Here is a 20530-nt window from a genome sequence, read left to right on the forward strand (position 1 = left end):
CACTCCACTTGAAGGGCCTTCACAGGGGCGCCCATGTGTGCCAGATAAAGACCACGGGGTAGGACGTGGGTATGACTATCTCAGTGATTAACACAAACACCCCACTGGTGCCATCCGCCGGCTTGCTGGACGAGCTTAGGGGCGCCGCGTGTTTAGAGCAAGTCTGGAGCTTCCAGTATCTCCCAGGAGAAAAGAGCCACCGCCCTGGAAGCCTCGGCCTGCTGACGACCAGCCCTCTCCGCGAAAAGCGCGCGCTGCCCGAGAAGCCGCCGGGGTGAAAACGCTCCACCCCGGGCGTCGCTGCCGCTTCTCATTTCGCCGCCCCAAACACTCAAGTGACAGATTCCGACAAGTGGGAGGCAGCAAGTGGAAATATTCGCAACAACCGCGGAAAGTTACTCCAGCCCCGGGGGCCGGCCGCAAAGTAAAGCCGGGAACTTCGCCAAACGCGGGCTGTCGCGGGACGCGAGAGGCCGGGCTCGGTGGCCCGGGCGAGCCTGGACGCGGCTCCAGGCGTCTGGAGGCAGGGACCCGGGCTCCGACCACCAGACTAGCGCCCCCCGCAAGCCCGCACAACTTTCTCCTCCGAGGGCCCCGCGGCGGGCGCCGGGGCACCCGGGAAGGGAGCGGAGAGCCGGCCGAGCGCACTCACCTGCGGCGCTCTGCGCCCGGGCGCCGGGCAGCGGCGGCAGCTGCAGCCGCAGGAGCAGGCTGAAGGCGAGCGCGGCGAGGCTCGCCATCCGGGCGACGGCGGGCAATTTAGCCCCTTCCCGCCGGGGCCGGGGCCGGGGCCGGGGCCGGAACTGGGGCGGGCGCGGGGCGGCCCTGCATCGCCGGCGCGGCCGCGGGCTGTGCGCGCCCTGGGCGCCCGGCTGGTTCCGCTGGGCTCCCGGAGCCGGCGCCGCTGCGCTCGAAGCTGAGGCGCGGCGCGAACTGAGGCGGGAGGCTGGGCGGGGGCGGGGGCGGGACGCGGGGGGCGGGGGGCGGTGTCCCCCGAGTCCTAACGCCGCCGCCGTCGCCCGCTCGGGCGCTCCGCCTCGGCTGCGCACACACCCTCGCGCGCACGCCCGCGCCTAGCACACGCCCGCGGCTGCTCCACGCGGGCTCCTCCGCGCTCCGTCAGCGGGGCCGGCCGGCTCACGGCCGCTAGCACAGTCACGCGCCTACACACGTCCCCCCTGCACCCACACGCCCCACAGGGGCCTCGCCTCTTCGCCCGCACCGCTCCGCGCAGCCAAGCATCGTCTGCCTGGTTGGGGCGCAGGTACCGGAGGCGGTGGGGGAGGAGGGAGAGAGGGAGCAGCCGTTTGAACTCGGAGTGGGAGAACAGGTGAGTGGGGTGGGGGGAGAGCTGGGAGGATAGAGGACAGCCTGCTTAGGAACTAGGATGAGGGGCAGGTGAATGGGGGGATAGAGGGCATCTACCCTACTAAACTGGGGCAGGCGTCTGCTGGCGAGGGTCTCAGTCCTACGCCTGTGAGATGAGAATTTCCTATCCAAGAGTTGACACCCCACCACACACACACGCACACACACATCCTCTCACACTCTTCTGGGCACATAGCTGGCACCACTATCACCCCCCAACACACACATTCATCAGCTGCCCAGGGACCTCTTATTCACTGCATCTCCCCCTTGTCCCCACCCCCACACTGGAGGGGTAAAGAGGGCATAAGGCATCCCCCTCTCTCTTGCTGCCTTCCTCCCTTCCCTTTCTTGGGAGACAGAACCACGTACGTAGCTTTTTCCTTTTTCTTCCTGGTCTGAACAAAGACCTGGCTGGGGCTGAAAACTGTATATCAGAGTCAGAGCTGTCCTTTGAAGCCCGCAGGCTAGGACTCTCTGCTTTCCTTGGAGTGGGGACCTCATGGAGAAGACCTGGTGCCACCTGGGTCCTGGCTGGGGGCCTGGGCTGCAAAAGCCAGGACATGGGACACATGGACAATGCCCAAGGGATTCACACTTGTGAACCTGGACAAAGCCAGGTTCTGTTTCAGCACATCACCCACCACCGCCGGTCCTTGCTGGGATTCCAAGGATTGGATTGGACAGACTTTGGGGGAGAAATGAAAGTCAGGCATGGCCAGGGTGTCCAGAGTGGGGAGCCTCAGGCTCGGGACTGAATTGCTACAGCAGAGTCTCAGGACCGCTCTCCCCCAGTGCCCACTAGGTGGAGCAGGCCAGTTCTCTTGAATGGAGACCCAGTGACTTCCCCCACTCTGCACTTGTAATCCTAGGCACATGCTTCCACGTCAGGCTCCACATCACCACCACCACCTTCAAACGGTAAAGGGCTTGGAGTAGCCTGTTGGACTAGCCAGTGTGTCCCACCCAAAAGAACTGCCAGGAAGGCTTCTCAAAGTCCTGCTTCCCAGACCCATCTGGGGAGCGTGGGATCCTACAGGTGGGGGTGGTGCGAACTGCGAGTGAGACCTTTCACGAGCTGCCTCAGAGATTCTTAATCTACAAATACTTGCGGAGCCCGTAACTCTGTGCCCTCCTCTGTGCTAGTCTCTGAGGACATTTGGAATGAGAGATCCTTTCTGCTCAGAGCTAAACCCAGGCCCATGACCTGTGGCCCTAGGCATGGCTGATCCCAGGGGCCAACCCAGGGGAGCAGGAGGTTTCTGAGTGACTTGCCCAGGCTTCCTTGGGCCCCTATTCAATCCCTGTCTCAAGCTTTCTGAAAAAGTCCAAAATAGCAGTTTTCATAGTGTTTTCAGAGCACACACACCCCCACATCCTCCTGTGCCTCCCCACTGTATATGCTGTATCACTGCCCGCAAAGCTCCAGGTCTGAATGGGGTTCATGTGGCCATGAGAGAAGTCTCCATTTCCTAAGGTCACCAAGCTGGAGAAGCAGGACCAGCACCCAACCTCGGCACCAGGCTGCACCTGCCCCGGATGAACCGCGGCCCTCTGTGCTTTCCCAGCTGCCCTCCACACCCGGAAACTGCCCCTGTACGCCCGCTGCCCAGCAGGGCTCCAGCACCCAGTCACCCAGTCGCCGAGCTCTGGCACCTGCTGTCCCCTCTGTGTGGAAGGCCCTTCCCTGAATCGTCTCCCTGGTAAACTCACGCTGGTCCTTAAGGTTTCCTGAGCAACTTTTGCCAAGAGTACTTCCTGCCCAAGGCCTCTTGCCAAGGCCCCTTGGGTGATGCTTTTCACACTGCAGGGTGGTGGTTTCTTTCCTTGGTCTATTCCACAAGCCTAAGCTCTCAAAGGGCACCCAGGTACAAGGATACTAGTGACAGGAGGAAAAAGGCTGGCTCAGGGCCACAGATGCCTCAAGCCAGGCCCCCTCGGAACTGGCTTCTCAGGGGAGGGGAGAGTGGTGGCAGCATCTCGCACCCTCCTTCGGGAGAGCCCGGTGTTGATCAGAAAAGAGGGGCTGCTTTCCTGTCTGCCTCCCATCCGCATGGGGCGCTGGTAAAGCTTGACCACATGTTCATCCTCAGCTCAGGGCTGGGCTCGGCGTCAGCACTGGAGCAAGGAGGCCCGGGCCTGGGGCGAGCTTTGCAATGGCTGGAACGGATGGCGTAGCACTCTGCCTGCAGCCCCTTTGAATTCTGCCCAAGAGGGCAGCCTCTTGTCCTCAGGGTGGCTGTGCCTTTAACCCTGTGGGAACTTTGGCAAGACCTCTCTGGGCCTCAGTTTCCCTATCTACACGGTGGCTTCCCTTTCAGCTCTAGTGGGAGCCAAGGAGTGTTCAGATATTTTAGCTGCAGATGTCTTAATCCACACAGTCATAGGAGAAGCCTGAAACTTGGGGCATCCTTTCAACAAGTGAGCTGGCTGGCTGCCGTGTGCCAGGTGCGGCAGGGCTGTGGGCTTGCAGTTTGAGCAACAGACATGGTCTTGGCCCTCATGGAGCTTACAGTGTGCTGGGGAAGACTGGATGAAGAGAAGGGAGATACAGATGGCCTCTGTCTCCCCAGCCCCTCCCTGCCCCCAGGGGCAGTCCAGTGGGGAGCAAAGCACCAGTTGGAGTGAAGACACATGGGGCCGAGGCGCTTCATTTCCCCATCAGGAAAGCCCAGTGATCGAGCTGCTGTTCCCTCCTCATCTTACGCACGAGGAAACAGAGGCTCAGAGAGAGCGAAGGCCCCATGTGAAGAGGTGGCCAAGGACAGGGGACTCCGTTAGATGTGAAGCAGGGCACCACTAGCAATTTAAATTTAAAATTTAGAAATTGGGTTTCTAGTCGCACTAACCACATTTCAAGTGGTCAGCAGCCACGTGTGGCTGGCTAGTGGCCACCGTGTCGAACAGCACAGATATAGGACATTTCCGTCACCACAGAAAATTCTATTAGACAGCGCTACTCAAGATAGCCTGTGGCTGCCTTTTCCATCAGACAGAGCTGCTCCGGAGCAGAGGGCAGCAAAATACCACCCGTGAGCCAAACCGGGCCAACCTCCTGTTTTTATAAAGTTTTATTGGAACACATCCTGTGTATTTGTTTACATTCTGCACTACAGAGGCAGAATTAAGGACTTGTGACAGAGCCCATCTGGCCCACAATGTTGAAAGTGTTTACTGTCCTGCCAATTACAGAAAAAGTTTGCTGGCCCCTTCTCTAGAGATATTCTCACAGCATAGTCTGATGATCATTAGTCTAAAACTGGTTCTCAAAGTGTCGTCCTTGGACCAGCAGCATCAGCATCACCCAAGAATGTGTTAGAAATGCAAATTCTCAGGCCCCACCCCTGACCTACTGACTCAGAAATGCTGGAGGTGGGGCCCAGGAATCTGTGTTTTAACCGGCTCCCCAGGGGACTCTGATGCAGGTTCAAGTTGAAAACCACCAATCTAAAACACCCGTGGAGGAAAAGCCAATGAGTGGCTGGCACCGTGAAGGTGCTAATGTAATGGGCTCCCCTGGGAACAGAAGAGTTTGGAAAGATGTCAGGAGACTGGTAGCCCTTTTGTTGCCCGGCCCCTCTGCAGCAAAGCCTTTGGGAGCCCTGCGACACAGCCGAGCCAGCCTGGCGAGGACCTCTCGCCGGCCGCCGATGCCCAGGCCCAGGCCCAGGCCCCCCCTCCCCCCCCACCCGCCTGGTGTCCCCGCCCTCCTACAGAGTCGTTGGCACATTTGGAGCTGTCTCCACACATAAATTCATGGACCAGCTGTCTCTTTTAATCTGGTCGCAAGATGAAACCATTAATAGATGTCAGACACATTGGCAATGATCTCTTCATTAATTATTTCCTCCTTTCTGAGGAAAAAAAAAATTAGTAACAAGCAACCATCAATAATTCAAAAATACAAGTTAACCTTTCTATCAGCAGAGTGGCTTCTGCACACACCATGGTCTCTTTCAGGGCCAAGAGTTCTGGCTTGAATAATGTTTTTATGGCAGGAATATTAATATGCATTAATGCTGTCTGTCAAGACACACAATTATAAATAACCCAAATGCAACTTAGAAACCATAAGTATTTTTCAAGTGTAACCTCATGAGCCAACCATTTTGTTCTGTGAAAACATGCATTATCCAGCGTTATTGCCGTGTCCATAAGCAGGACTTTATGAAGGAGCTGTTTTCAGGTTGAAGCCCTTGTGGCTAGAAAGATTTCCCTTGCGTTTAACCAACGCTGCCATTCTGTAATTTCCTCCCCTCAAAATTGGTTCCTCTCTCTGGGGACACAAAGAAAGAGCCTGGACACACTTCCAGGCAACTTTGGTTTGGATGTTGGTGTGCTCTCGGTATGCAGTCTCTATTTCTTACACCCTTCCTGAACCTCTTTTTATGTGATTTTCAGATCCCCCCCAAACATCTGGCTTCTTTTCTAGAACGTGCTACAATTTGGTGACGCTGCTCTTCTGGCCGAGGCCTTGCACCTGCCCACATTTCCTATGCCTCCATATACCACCCAGATGACCGCGAACTAGTCATTCTCCCCCTTCGAATCTGTTTCCCCATCTGTGAAATTGGGGTGATTATTCCTACCTCACTGAGCCGAGTGGGAATTAAGTGAGTTGATGGATGCGAAAACACGTAGAACAAAGGCCCGGCCCATCCAAGAGATCCTCTCCCTTCTTTTCTACTTCCAAGTCTTAAATTCACCACATCGCCCCAGCTGACTCCAGGCCAACTATCGTAGACACATGGATGACAACACAGCATGGAGAGCCAGCTGCTTCGTCCTTGGGCCAAAACACCAGCCCATGGTCCAGACTATTGGCAAGTAGACCTCAGTGCCTGAGATGTCCTGAATTTAATGCTGGATAACATCTCGCTTTGTCTAAATGGGCTCTGCCAAACAGCTGTTTCTTTTAATTAAAAATACACACACACACACTCACACAAAACAACAAAACTAAGTGATAAGTGCCAAGCACCCTCCATGGATGTTTGTCTCTAACCTGTGCCCAGCCTCAAGCTGAGCAGTGGGGATGCCAAGATAATGTGATCCCATCCACAAGAGCCCAGCCAGCCCGTGTTGGGAAGTCACACCAGCACACAAGGGACAGGGTAGTGTTAGTGTCAGGGTTTGAATAACGGTTGTCAAACATGATTGAGATATGGCCCCAGCCTTTACGTCTTGCTTCCAGCAAAGTGGTTCTCTAATGGAGCAGGAGAAAAGCCACTGGTCTCATGGCAGCCTGGTGTCCTGGAGGTGGACACAGGCTTTCAGAGCATGAAGGTCCCCCAGGATTCGTAGCCCCTCTCCTTGTCCCCACTCCAGACCCAGATTCAGGAGGTTCCCAGGTAAAAGATGGACTCCTCGGTCTGATGTGGAGTGAACCTGTCGCTCCTCTGCGGCTCCCTGCAGTGAACTCAGCTCCTCTCATTCCTCTAACCCCACCCTACACACAACAGCCAGAGGACTCATTCAAGAAGACCGTCACTCCACAACCTAGTCACTCGCCATCTTAAAACTCGTCACGAATGCCCCATCGCCCTCAGAATAAAGTCTGAAATTCTTAACGTGACCAACAAGACTCCTCTGGCTGGGTCCCACCTGCCTTTCTAAGTCTATCCCCTCCCTCATTCACCTTAAACTCCCCCCACACACAGTCCTCACCAGGTAGAACAGGTAGGAAGGACATTCCACATGGCTGGAACAGCTAGGCAAATGCTCGGAGATGTGAAAGAGTCTGAACATTCAAATAGGACACATGAAGGGGGTGGCGGGCAAGTAGACAGCATTCTGAACATGGGTGCATGGGATGCACCCGCTTCAGAACCACCCCAGGTGCTCGTTAACTTTGGCCGAATCAGAATCTCTTGAGATTGAGGCTCGGGAGTCGATTTTTCCACTTGCACACAGGTGATTCTTAGGCACATGTAAGTTTGTAACTGGCTGATGTGGTGTCAGGAACAAGGGAAGTTGAAAGGCTCCGGGGACAACTCTGAGCCTGCTGAGGCCAGGTCTGCATCTTGACCATTTTTGTGTCTCTGACGCCTGAAAGGGCTTAGAGAATGAACACTGAGACCAGAACACATACATACATTGTATTTTAGGCAAAACTCTTTTTTTTATATATATAAATAACAGATATCCAGCTCAGACAAGCTTAAGTAAAAAGAGGCATCCAGCGGCTTATTTAGCAGAGCAATTTATGAGCGCCTTCAGGCAAAGCTGGATCCAGGTACTCAGCCGCCATTCATTCTCTTTCTCACTCTCCCTATCCTTCTCCCTCTCTCCTCCTGCTTCTCTCTCCATGTCTTAGTTGTGCTTCTCCCAGTGGGTTGTCCAGGAAATTGGACAATGACAGCTCCGTCTGTAGTTCTCACAGCTTTGATACCCTCAGTAAAAAAGACCTGCTGCAACACACTTGCCAAACGTTAGTGAAGACACTGATTGGCTGATTAGAGTCACATTGCATTTCCTGAAACAATTTGGCCGGGGAAGTGGTGGAGAGAGCCGTACTTTAATTGGTCAGCCTCAGTCATGCGTTCACCCCTCCATACTGGGGATGGTCACCATAACTGACAGCCCCGCAAAGACCGAACGGAGTGGAGAAATTTCTTCCAAAGGATCTTGTGCAGTCGGGTACCATCTATCCCCCTTGATTATGAATCGAAATGTTCATGAAGCCCTTTACTCTGTGGTCTGCAGACCTAACGACTTACCCAGGGTCTACCATCTAGTACTGAAGCGTGAGTGTTACCCCCAAATCAGCCAGCTGCTCCTTAGCCGAGCCGGTGAAATAAATACTAACTCTTGCAATTTCAGAGAACGGCATCTGTTTAAAAAACATTTTCCTACACTACACAGAAAGACATTTCACCCAAAATGATAGCGGCAAACTTCAGCCCCCCCGAACCCCCTTCGCCCCTCTTGGAACTGAGCGGGACGGTGGCAGAGGATGCCCAAGCTCCCTGAGATGGTTCGTCGGCACGACAGGCCAGACTGTGCACGTTTATCCAAGCCATTCTCGTGTCAAGGAAAACGTTGACAAATCATTATTTCTACAAGCTAAAAAAAAAAAAAAGTGCTAATACCTCAAGGCAGAACGAGAGTGAGTTTGTTGAGGCGAACGTGAAGAATAGGGAGGGTACGATCTTGGAATGTGAAACCGCAGAAAATACCATCTGAGAACACAGAAATCATCTGTCTTCTCCGGAAGCCTGTCTCCAGAGTGGCAGACTTAGGGACAGGTTAGAGGACAGTGGGCCCTGTGCTCTGGGGAGGGGGCGGCAGGAGAGGGAGGGGGGCCGAGATGCTGCTTTACCCAAAAACACTGTTCATCACTGTCTGCCACCGAAGCTTAAAGATTGATAATCTCGGGGATTTTTCCCTTTGGTTTTTGCCTTTGCCTTTCTGACGTGTTTGAAATTGAGTTTACTGTGAGCCAGGCACGTAGCAAAGAGCCTCAGGTGTCTGATCCGCCCTACGAATCTCTTATCATCCCCCCACTTACAGGTGAGGAAACCGAGGCACAGGGAGGTTTGGTGGTCGGTTGATAGTGGTTTTAGGGTTTGCTTCCCTTTCAACGTCTCCTGTAATAAATGTCTCCCAACCGTGCACCAAAAATGTTAAAATTAGCAAAAACCTTCAAGCCCAACCATCTCAAAACCCTTTTCGGTTTACAGACATTTCAATAGAGCTTTGCTAATAAACAAAAATAAATAAGTTCCGTTTACCCGGAAGCCAGATTTCCTGTAATAAGTTCTGGGCTAGTTTCTCCCCAGAGCGGGAAAATGTGCAGTTATAGTTGGCTTGATTTTGTTTCTTCGAGGCTTTGATTTCTGAATTTCTCAGGCCTCACCTACCCCAGGAAAAACTGAGATATGGTAACAGAGACCATATAACCCCTCAAAAGTCCCCCAGGTAGGAGTTCCCCAGTGCTTAGTTGGGGTCAGAGCCTCTGCTTTGAGAGACTGGATGTCTGTATAATTCTTGTTTTGCTTTAGAACATTCAGGGCCCATGAATGTTTTAAAATATAAATGCATGGAATTTTGCAACCACTCAATAATCAGGTTTCTCCAATCTGAAAGGAGTCAAAAAAAAAAAATCAGGAATTGGCAAATGTTAAATATTTCCTTACCGCTAATCATGCTTCCCCCTCCTTCCCTTTTTCCTCCTCCTGTAACTCTCCTAACGTGAATTTATTTTCTATTTGAAAGCCAATCTCACTGGTTATTAGATATTCTCCCTGCTGTCACTATCAGTAAATTATTAAACAGCTGACCAAGCTTTGTTTTAAAATGATTCCCTTTATGAAGCTCGGTGATATATTTGCCGTGAATACTGAATGGTGCTGTGGTCTCTAAGGACACGTGAAAGATTCCTATTTACTACCTTTAGCAAAACGTGTGTGCAATTAGCAGTAAGAACTTGACTTGAATCACGGTCGCAAACGATGCCTGTGCCTCATTTATATGGCACTCTCTACTCATTACACTCTTAACAGGGAAAAGCATGTCGAAACCACATCACGAAATAGCATATAGACCTGCCTTGTGTCATTCCCCACCTCCCTTCTTGCCCTCCTACCCACCACCCCACCTCCCCGCCCCCCCCACACACACACAGCCTCAATATACCCTGTAGGGATCCCTTTCTTATTTAAAGAAGCAGCTGGTTTTGAATGAACTTCCGTGTGAAGAAAATAAGCCCAATGGGGATTAAATTACTTAAGCTGTTTGGCTCTCCACTTCCTCATCTACAAAATGGAGATCATAATTCCTACCACATGGATTCTATAATGAAAACAAAGTGCTGAGCACAGTGCCCGGCATATAGTAAATGCTCAGGAGCTGGTGGCTACTTTTTTTTTTTTTCCTGTTGACTCCTGCATGAGTCCAGAATCTCTAGGTTGTAAATGACGAGAGACCCATCTCAAATTCACTTCAGCCAAAGAGGACATGCATCGGCTTACCTAATCGAACAGCGGTTAATCCGTCAAGATCTAACGAGAAAAACGGAAACTGCTTCAAGTATATACAACGGCAAGAATTTAATTCAGGAAATTGGCTCTAGAGGTGATGAGGGAGCTGAGAGCCCAAAAAGGGAGAGGAAGGTAACTCAGAAATACACAAGAGCAAGAAGCTACTCCCAGCCTTAAGATGGAGGGACAAAGGCACTCGCTAACGCACGAAAGCTGGAACCAGGACGATGTGTCCACAGGTAGCTGAAGTCAAGCAGGATACATCTTTGCTGCTGGAGAAATCACCCAAAGCAAAGAGAGGAAAAGAAACTCCCGTGTACTCTTGTCTCCCTGACCTTCGGTATCCTGTCGCTTCTTCCCGGTTGGCCAAACCCAGCTGGAAGCCAGCAGGAACAGGGCTCTGGGGAGACACGGCCTCCAGATGGTCTGTGTTCAGGGCATGCAGCCTTAACTACTGTAAAACAACATCTCCCTTCTACAGCCCCACGAACGTCCCCCACCCGATTACAGCTGCATGATGATGCTGTGATCACCCTGGGCTTGTCATGAGGGATTTAAAGGTTCCCGGTTGGGTAGCTGGTCCCTCCTGGGAATGTCCACCAGATTGCTCTGAATCCAGCATGACGTGGTCAGCTGTGAGCACCCTGGGTCTGAGCTTCCAAAACCCCATTTGGAAGTATGACAGAGAAATGGTGGGGCTCCAGGGACGGAATGTTCTATCCTAGGGCTCAGCCCCAGGTGTTGGCTGGGTCAGGAAGGACCAGGCAGTAGCTCAAGGAAAGCAAACGCTGCCGTTCGCTTTGCTCCCACAAGAGTTTATTTACTGAAAAGTGGATTTTGAATTTGGAAACCAGGCTCAGCAAGGCCCAAGCGCAGAATCTGATTTGAATAACTAATCCAATATTTTTAATTAATGGTTATAGTTTGCAGCAGATTCCGAAAGTAAAGAATGAGATATGCTGTATCTTGTTAGGAAATCTAAGAGTGAGAGGAGGTTCTGTGGAGATTGTGGACTCAGGAATTGGTGCTATCCATCTTCAAAGGGACTGGCTAACTTAACAAACACGCCTTCCTCACCTTCTGAATTCCGAAGCCTCAAATGAAAATACCTCTTATCTGTCGGGAAAGTATTCCAGTCTGCAGAATCGGTCTCTTGATAAGGCAGTAATTACTGGAGCAATTTTCGCAAATACAAAGGCATTTTTTTAATAATTTTAATTATTCAAAAGCCTAATTATCTAATCCATGGATCAGAGGCCAAAGAGGGATACAACTGTATGGACAATGGTTACATGACAGGGAGAGGGGAGAAGTCAGCTGCCTTCAAACAGAAAGCTGCTCTCTCTGACGTCGTAGTTACATTTTTGTGCGCTGCAGGGCTCACAGAAGTTGGACCACTGGACTGGGTCTTAGGAGACCAGGGTTCTGTGCCTGCCTCCACCACCGACCACTGTGTCCTTGGCTAATTCCCTTCCCCTTATCAGGACTTTCAGTGAGGAGATGACAATAGATGGTCTCTGCACCTCTGTCAAGTGCTAACCTTCTATAGCAATGTGGAACTTTAAAGTACAGATGCCATTGAAATTTTTTCTGGGACAATGAAAATCCTGGGAAAGTTTATGAGCCTGGAAAGGCTTTGATCAGAGTCGGGGTTGGAAAAATAGTAGGACATCTGTGTGGGGTAGATTAGGGAGAGACATGTCAGGCAGATGGGTATGTCCCTAAATGGATGCCTGCTTTTGGATGGAAAAAAGTCACCCCCTCCGCTGAGCATTTATTGAGCACCGCACATGGACCTGCGGTCCCGTGGGAGGAATTGTGGAGACGCAGGCTCTGCCTTCAAGGATTTGCTAGGGCAAGGATGCCTTGCTCAGATGGCAGCCCACTGATGGGTCTATTTGGATGATGACGTCAGAATATTCTAGAAGCAGAGACATTTTCCACTTTTAATGACATGGTAAGTCACGCCCCAAGCCTCTGCAGATACACTGATGGGACCTCAAACCTGCACCCTGTGTGGGCTTCATGCTTCCCTCGGGGAGTGATTGCCGCACCTCCAGCACAGCTCCCAACGCGCTCCCCTGTCTTCAGTCCAGATTTAAGTGTTGGCCATCCCATAATGTTTCTCGTATGATAAATTTTCCATCAATGTTGGGACAGTTTTCCCATTTGTTCTCTGGGTGGTTCCTCCAACACCCCACAGTGTGTTCCTTCTTGGCTGCCTTCTCAAGCGTAGAACAGCGGTGAAGAGTGTGAACCCTGCGGCTGGATCATCTGGTGTGAACCCTTGCTCTGCTGCTCCCTAGCTGTGTGACTTTGGACACGTCACATAAGTTCTGTGTGCCTCAGTTGCCCTATAGTTAAAAAAAAGTGTCGTTATAAAGACTAAAGTGAAGCGTCTGTGCATAGTGATATAAATGATAAATACCTGTTACTCGCTGCAATTTTCTTCAATTCTACAGGATTCAGTTACTCTATGTCTAAAATGGGACAATAATCTGTACGTATTTATTCAACAAGCATTTATTGGGGTCCTATGAAGTGCCAGTCACTGTTGTGGGAGCTTAAGATACTACACTAAATAAAACAAGATCCCTGTGCTCATAGAGTTTGCATATTCATGTCAGAACAACCAAATAAATATGTGGTAGGGAAAAATATAAAGCGGATTAATGTGGTGGTGTGTATGCTTTTAAGATTCAGTGGTCAAGGAAGGCCTTTCTGAGGTGATAACATTTGAGTAGTAATCTGAGTCAATGGAACAGGTGATCTGGAGGCAGAAAATGGATTGAAGTCATAGGAAGCAGCAGGCACAAAAAGCCTGAGGCAGGACCACGCAGGACAAATGCAGCAAATGGCTATGAGACCACCGTGGCTGGACAAGAGCTGGAGCAGAGAAAGTGACAGGTGAGACTCCCAGGGGGAGACTCAGGGCCCAGAGCACACAGAGTCTCATAGGCCAGGTGAGGACACAGGGAGTATTCTAAACACGCAGAGGGATTTGAGGGAAAGGTGACGAGGTCTGGCATGTACACAAATGACCATACTGCAAGGCAGAATGTGATACACTGTGGAAAAACACAAGATATTCAAGAAGGCAGAGGAGATGAGTTATTTCAGGCTCAGGAGAGCAAGAAAGGCTTCAAGGAGCTGAGGAGAAGTTAAATGGGAGGAAGCCAATATTCCAAATGAAGGTAAATCTGTGAACATGATAATAATGGGATCCATTTGCGGATTTGTTCATCCAGTCACTTATCGTCCCACCTTTGCTCTGTTTCCTATACAGTGGTGACTAAAATCCAGCCCAGTGCCTGTCTTCAGTGAGTTCAAAGTGCCAGCCAGCTGGAGGAAAGAGATTAGACTGGTGTTAATTCCTGTTAAGCCACTGAGATTCTGGGCTTATTTGTTACTGCAACATAGCACAGCTAGGTTGTGACCTCCAGTATTGAACGAGGTGCTGATCATATACCAGCTCCTCTGATGTTTGTCACACACGTCACCATGACATGATGATATTCTCTCTGCTTGAGACAGCTCCATCAGCAAATTCAGTTCACATTTACACGGTCATCTTTTGGCCACTGTTATAGTACCTCATAATGGTTTGTTGTCTGAAAGGAAAAAATGAAAACCAAAAATCCAGAAAATCCATCCTAAGATGAGCAGTCCTCCCAAAGACCAGTAGTCTAGCTTCTGAGCTCATCAAGATCTTTGAGGAGTGCTCCTTTTGTGCTGGGGACTTTTGCTAAGTGTTTCACAATAATTAACTCATTTAATCTTTAAAATAGTCTGTCGTCACCCTGCACACATCCCTTCACCCTCTCCTCTTCAGTGCACACTGTCTGGCTTCCAGCGGCCGGCACGTGCACTGCTCTGCCTGAGGGCTTTCTCTTCCTGACAGAGCCCACTTCACAGGTGGTAGGGCAGGCCAGGAGTGTCAGGGAACTAATGCCCCCTCCTTGCATGTGCACACACACACATGCACATACGTGCACGTAACTCACACACAAGAGAAGCCTGCAGTAAAGGACAGATGGGAGTCGGTGGATGAATACGCCAGCTCCTTCACCCCTTGGGTATGTGTTTTACTCTGTAGCATGTGTGTCACAGTCTCCCAGGCTCCCCAGTGGGATGAAGTGCCAGTCATGCACAGCGGTGACCTGCTCAGGAACTCACTGTTGATTGGCCATTCTCTTTCCTGTCTCCCTTTACTCTTCATCTACCTCCACCTCCCAATTAACTTCCTCTTAAGTCCATGTCTCAGGGTCCACTCCTGAGGGACACAGATTAAGATACAGCCCTGGGAGGCAGGGAGTTACCATATAGTCATCTTTATTTGGCAGCCAACAAAACTGAAACAGAGAGGTTCGACAACTCTCCCAAAGTCACAGAGCTGGTAAGCAGCAGATCCTGGCTTAAACCCAGCCACCATGCTCCTAAGTGTGCGCTATTAACACCGACACTCTGCTGCCTCTGGCTGGGAGAACAGCCCAAACCACTGAGCACCAGCCTCATTTAATCAGCTTTGTGAGACACGCAGCTTGGTGAGCTATATGGAGTCGTCTGTAACCTCCTCTTTGGAGATCTAGCGTGTAATTCAGAAGTGTGTTTGAGAAGATAGTTGATGTGATTTTCAATGCAGGGGCAGCCACACAGTGATCCATCAGCCAGCTCTGTTGACAGAGAATTGATCTCCCAGGTCAGGAAGCAAACCTCAATTTACGTGGGATGCACATGGAATGCACCCTCTTAGTAGCACATGGAAGATAAAGCAGAGTCGATGACAGTTCTTGTCAATGAGTTTGTCATGGCAAGAGGGGATACGTGAGGCTCCCTGGACTGAGGGCTGACACTCCAGATGTACTTTTTTTTTTCCTTTGGTAAGATAAACACTTTGCCAGCATCTTTTAGCCCTGCCTGTCAATTCCTTGATGTTTTCAAGTCTTCTTTTCATCTAAGCATCTTCATCCAATAGCATAAAAGCAAAATGAGTAATTACTTGGTTCCCAAGCTATCAGCCATTCTCTTTCTTTCAAACTAGATCTCTCTGATTTTTTTTCAATTTTGTTCCGCGTTTGGATGAGTAATTTCAGAACCAGGAGGTTGGTGAAGTCTGAGCTTCCTCATAGAATTCCTTGCCTTTGTACAAAAAGAAAAGCCCGTTGTAGCAAATTGTCTGTATGATTCCTTCATTGCAGGCACTGATGAAACAAATTTTTTTTTTCTTAAAGACCATTAAAGAACAAAATAATCTCAGAAAGTGAGACAAGACGCAACAATTTAATATTAGATTTATGTTGTAATTAGAAAGCTTACCCTTTTTGCTTTCTGGATGATATTTGAAATATAGAGAATGAGAAACTGAAGAATGGAAGATCTGATTGAAACTGCCTCCGCTGGCCAAAAGATTAATGGTTTCAAAATACAAATTTATTTTTCTCATGGCAAGGTTTTCTGTTCTTTATGCATACCTTAAAGAAGTTAAAAATCATGTGGCTGGTTTCTTCCTGCTTCTCATATAAGTTTTTCATGCTCGACCAATAGATAGAACTAAGTTTAAAGAGAAGTGGGAAGGATGAAGTGAAATATTAGAGTTGGAGAGAAGAAAGGAAAATACAGTCCTACTATGTGCCCACAAGAGGGGGCAACCCAAAATATTTGGTGAACAGCTAATGCCAACCACACATAAATTCTTGACATGGAGGAGTTCATTGCCTTTTAAAGATGATGATGCCAAAAGATTTTTTTTAGCAATTCCCTAGGAGAGGAGCAAACTAAATGTTACCAGTTCAAAGAAGGCTGAGGAGCTGAGCCTTAAAAAAAAAAAAAAAAAATGAGCAGGATTTTTATAGGTAGAGATGAGAAATTGGGATTTTTAGGTGCAAGAAAAGAGAGCAGAGCAAAGGCGAGAGAGCCAGAACGCATGAGTTACGCTGTGGGAAAACGAGTGGTTTCTTTTGCCATAAGCAGAATGTGTATTTAGGAGATCATGTGATCTAAGAGAGAGGGTGGGGTCAACTCCGGAAAAAACTGCTTGCCAGGCTTGGGAGGTTGAATTTCTTTCTGCACATTGGTCTATGAGTCATTCATTCATTCATTCATCTAATATATACAAACACTATATTAGGCTCTGAGGATGTAGCTGCAAAGTAATGAGAATGGAATGAAGGGAATGATTTTGAAAAAGATTTCAAAAGGAGAACTGAAAGCATTAGGTAAATTTAAGAAGGGTGACCTTAAGAGGCTGGGAGCTGAGGCAGAGGTGACCCTGGAGGTAGAGGATGTGTTGAAGCCAAGCACCCAGAGGGCACAGGAAGAATGGGAGTGGACAGAGACTGGCTTATGGGCTACAGGATGAGCTGTTTGAGATGTGCTGGGTTTAAGATGCCAAAGAGCCACACAGTAGGTATGCCCACCACCCAGCCACGTTTCAGCTCATTCATCAGGCATGTGGGGAGCCCTCTAGTGGACACTCTTGGTGGTCAGCCTGATCATCTCAGAGCCCTAGCTCCCTGTCTATGGGAGATCCTCCCCTAGCCTTTGCCTCTGGCAGCCCATCTCTGTGACCCTCTAGAAGACTGGCGTTGGGCTCCTGAAGCCATTTTCGGCTGTGCACACATACCTGGGTGTTGATATCTCCCTAGTGCACTTCCCCCACTCCCTACTGGTTTCTTCTGTAAGCAGTTCCTTAATAAATCTCTTGCAAACAATCCCCATCTCAGGGTCTGCTTCTGGGGAACCCAGCCTACATGCAGCAAATGCAGTGGGCCAAGCCCTTTGAATAAGACACAGCCTGGATTTTCAAGGCTTCCTGGAGGAGAGAACCCCTAGACTGGCTCTTAAAGGATGAACAAGATTCTGAAGATTTTGCTAAGGGAAAGGTATGGAATGGCCATATAGGCAGAGGGAACAGTAAACCAAAGTCTGCAGGCATGAAAGGGCTGGGGACACGGGGTGTGGGGAAACTCCAAGGAGTGTCCTATCACTGGAGCACAAAGGGAAGAATAGAAGAGACCACAGATGACCTGGGGGCCATGGGAGCCACCTGAGGGGTAGGATGTAAGCAGGAGGGGCAGGTCTGACCTATGAGGAAGTGGTCATGGAAGAACAACACATGGCCTTCAAACTGTACTCCAGCCCACAGTGGTCTCCTCAGGGCAGTTCTCATCACGCCTGGTTCCCCATCTCAGAGGCCCTCAGCGGCACCCACGAACCTCCTCTCATCAAGTGATACTGTGGCCTACAACACAGGCTCTGGGGGACAAATCAGGGATAAGCAGAAACTACCCAGCACTTATCTGGGAAACTTTTTAGTTTGAGTGTTCTGGGAAGCAGATTCTGAGACAAGGATTTGAATAGCTGGAATTTCTTTGGGAGGTGCAGGAAAATACCAGTAGAGTGGGGAAAGGCAGCCGATATAGGACGTGTTATCAAGCACAGTACCACTCTGGGGAACACGAGCCTGATTCCGGGGAGCTCTGAAAAATGGTGCGGCACACACACCTGACTTTTCTTACCCCAGGGACAGGGTCGCTGGCGTATTTGTACCCCATCGCCCATTGATCTTTGCTTGAAGGCTGCTCCAGGAGTGTAAATTCCCTGGAAGGCAGCAAAGTGCCAGCAGGCAACGAAATACAGATGCAGACAGTTGGAAGTCAGGCGGCTGTGCCCTGAAGTGCTAAGGACAGGACATGTGAGCAGAACGCCACAGGGAGCCCCGCACTTCCTCCCGCTTTCTGTTCTCCCTCCCCGGCTGTGGAGGAGAAACGTCGCTAAGGCTGATTTTCTTCCTTTTTCCTCCATGTAAAGTTGGAAGAGGAGTCAGAAAGAGAATCACCAATCAAAAAAGACGGTCCTATATCAATCCAGAAACCATGCATAGTCCCTAACCTACTTGGGGCCAGTGTGTCTGCCAGTTGGCACAGATTCATTTCCTCACTCCGTAAAGCAAGTGAGCGAAAGAAAAAGCAAGCTCATGATAATCCTTCTACAAAGTCCAAGTATAATTTGACTTTGGATTTATAAAGAATCTCCTGGTTCTTTTCACCTGAAAACACTAGTGTAAAGTTGCTTTTAATACACCACATTCTACCAACACAGAGATGTGTACACATTTCCCAATATCACAGCCATAAGAAAGTTTTTTTAAGCCTAGTGGTTTGCAAACTGCTCTGGGGCCTCGGGGCTCTGTAGAGATGCGCCAGGAGGTGAGGAATGGGGGGAGGGAGAGTTTTTTCTGCTCTGAGCCCGTCTCAGTTTGGTTCCCCTCAGAAACTGACTTTGAGACATGGATTTAAGTACGTCATATATTTAGGAGGCCATTCCAGGAATCACCAATAGGGGAGTGAAGAGTAAGCGAAAGAGAGAAGGGGAGACAGCATCAGAGGGTGTGTTAGCAATGCGGGTACCACTGTGGGCCCCAGGGGCTACTGCCTGCTAGGGAACCCCAGGAGTTCATCTAAATCGCATGTACGGGGATGGCCTACTCTAGGCACAAGGGAGCCGAAGTCTAAGTACCCCGACTCCCGTCAGTCATTGGTTGAGGGATGCTTGTGGGGATGTTAATTCCCCAGTATCTTCGGGCTGCCAAGTAGGTGACAAAATGCCCTCCGGATGCCAGAGAAAACCTTTGGGCAACAAGAAAAACTTTAAAAAGAAAGAAAGAGAGAGAGGGAGAGAGAGAAAGCAAGCAAGCAAGTCCTGGAAACTGGAATTCAGTGGAATGAACTGAAATTTGAAGAGCAAAGGAATATGGAGGCACAAAGAGCATGGGCTACAGCCCCCTCCCCTTAATCCTGTGAGGGAGGCTTCCTTCCCGTTCCACTCCCCTGGGTGTTGGGCGACAGACAGCACAGAGATATGCTAACAAAAAAGCTTTAAAACCCCTGGCCTGATCCGGTGCACATCGTTTATGAGCAAAGACACAGAGGCCCAGGAAAGGGAGTATACAGCTCCCTGTGGCAGAGCAGGACCGGCGCTGAGGCCTCCCAAACCACGGACCAGGCCTCTTACCACGCCAGACTCGTTGTAGCCTAAGCCCCTTCTCGTTGCTATGCCATTTTCTCCAACTCCATTTCTTCATGTTATCCTCGCTCTCCATGAATGCCCCCGTGACCTTAGCTGGCTCCCTCTCAGCATCAACCACGCTGAGGTCTCCACTAGTCATATATCACGCCACTCTCTCTCTCTCCCCGTTTTTATCCAGCTTCTCAGACAAAACCTTTCATACATCCACAAACAGTGACCGAAAGTATGAAAACCAGAGGACGGTGTTGGCACGACCACTTTGGAAATAAATGTAAATATTCCACTTCGCTTGGGCTGATAAAACAGCTTCTGCAAACTCAGGACCAAGGGCTCTGTTCCCAATCCAGATGCCTATTGTCCTTCATGTTTGAAGATTATTCAAAAGCCTTTGGGCTGCTGTATACCTCAACCTGTGGATGTCTTAATTTATAAAACCATTAATCTCTGCATCCTCAGTACCGGGGCCTCTTTCTGTCACATAGTAAGTGCTCAGTAAACGTTTGCAAAATGAAGGAAGAAATTATGGGCTCCATATTCTATGCCTCACCTTCAAACTGAAATTGAAAGGCCAACTGCAAGAATTTTCATGTGTACACCGAGTGTCGATGACATTCTGCTAAAAATAGGTCATGACTTCTTTGCCAAAGATGTTTCTTGAACTATACTGACAAAAGGAATTTAATAAGGTCATCCATTTATTAAATAAATATTCAGTGCTAACTACGTGTTGGGTACTGGAATATAGTGATGAGAAAAAGGGTGGGGGGAGACTCTTCGTCTTTGAATAGTGCAGCCTAGGCAGATATTAATCAAATAATCAAACAAATTAAAGAGGAAGCCTACACCTGGGATAAGCGACTGGGGAGGTTTTAAAGACATGGTGACAAATTCTGTGATGCTCCTCTCTCAAGAGGCAGAATGGACTTCCCCTTCCTTTGCATGGGGCTTGGACTTAGTGACTCCCTTCTAGAGAACGGAAGTGATGGGATATCGTTTCCAATATTTGGTTATACAGAGACTGGGGCCCCCGTCTTAGGTTCATTCTCATTCTCTCTCTCTCTCTCTCTCTCTCTCTCATCACTGTGTTGGGGGAAGCCAGTTGCCATGCTGTGAAGATGCTCAGGAAGCTGATGAAGGGGGGACCATTTAGTGAA

At 49.7% G+C, this 20530-nt stretch overlaps 1 protein-coding gene across 2 annotated transcripts in view; it reads right to left on the reverse strand.

Moving 5' to 3' along the window:
- PTPRT (protein tyrosine phosphatase receptor type T) overlaps positions 1–796 on the reverse strand; it is a 937324-nt gene extending 936528 nt beyond the window's left edge. The window contains exon 1 of one of the 2 annotated variants that reach the window (XM_039864357.1): positions 653–796. In XM_039864357.1, coding sequence (XP_039720291.1) covers positions 653–740 — 88 coding nt within the window. In that variant the 5' untranslated portion in view covers positions 741–796. The remainder of the gene's footprint in view (positions 1–652) is intronic. The other variant, XM_039864356.1, reaches the window with a different exon arrangement.
- Positions 797–20530: the final 19734 nt, after the last annotated feature.

This window comes from Pteropus medius, unplaced genomic scaffold, assembly GCF_902729225.1.
Source record: "Pteropus medius unplaced genomic scaffold, Ma_sr-lr_union100, whole genome shotgun sequence".
Taxonomy (NCBI): Eukaryota; Metazoa; Chordata; class Mammalia; order Chiroptera; family Pteropodidae; genus Pteropus; species Pteropus medius.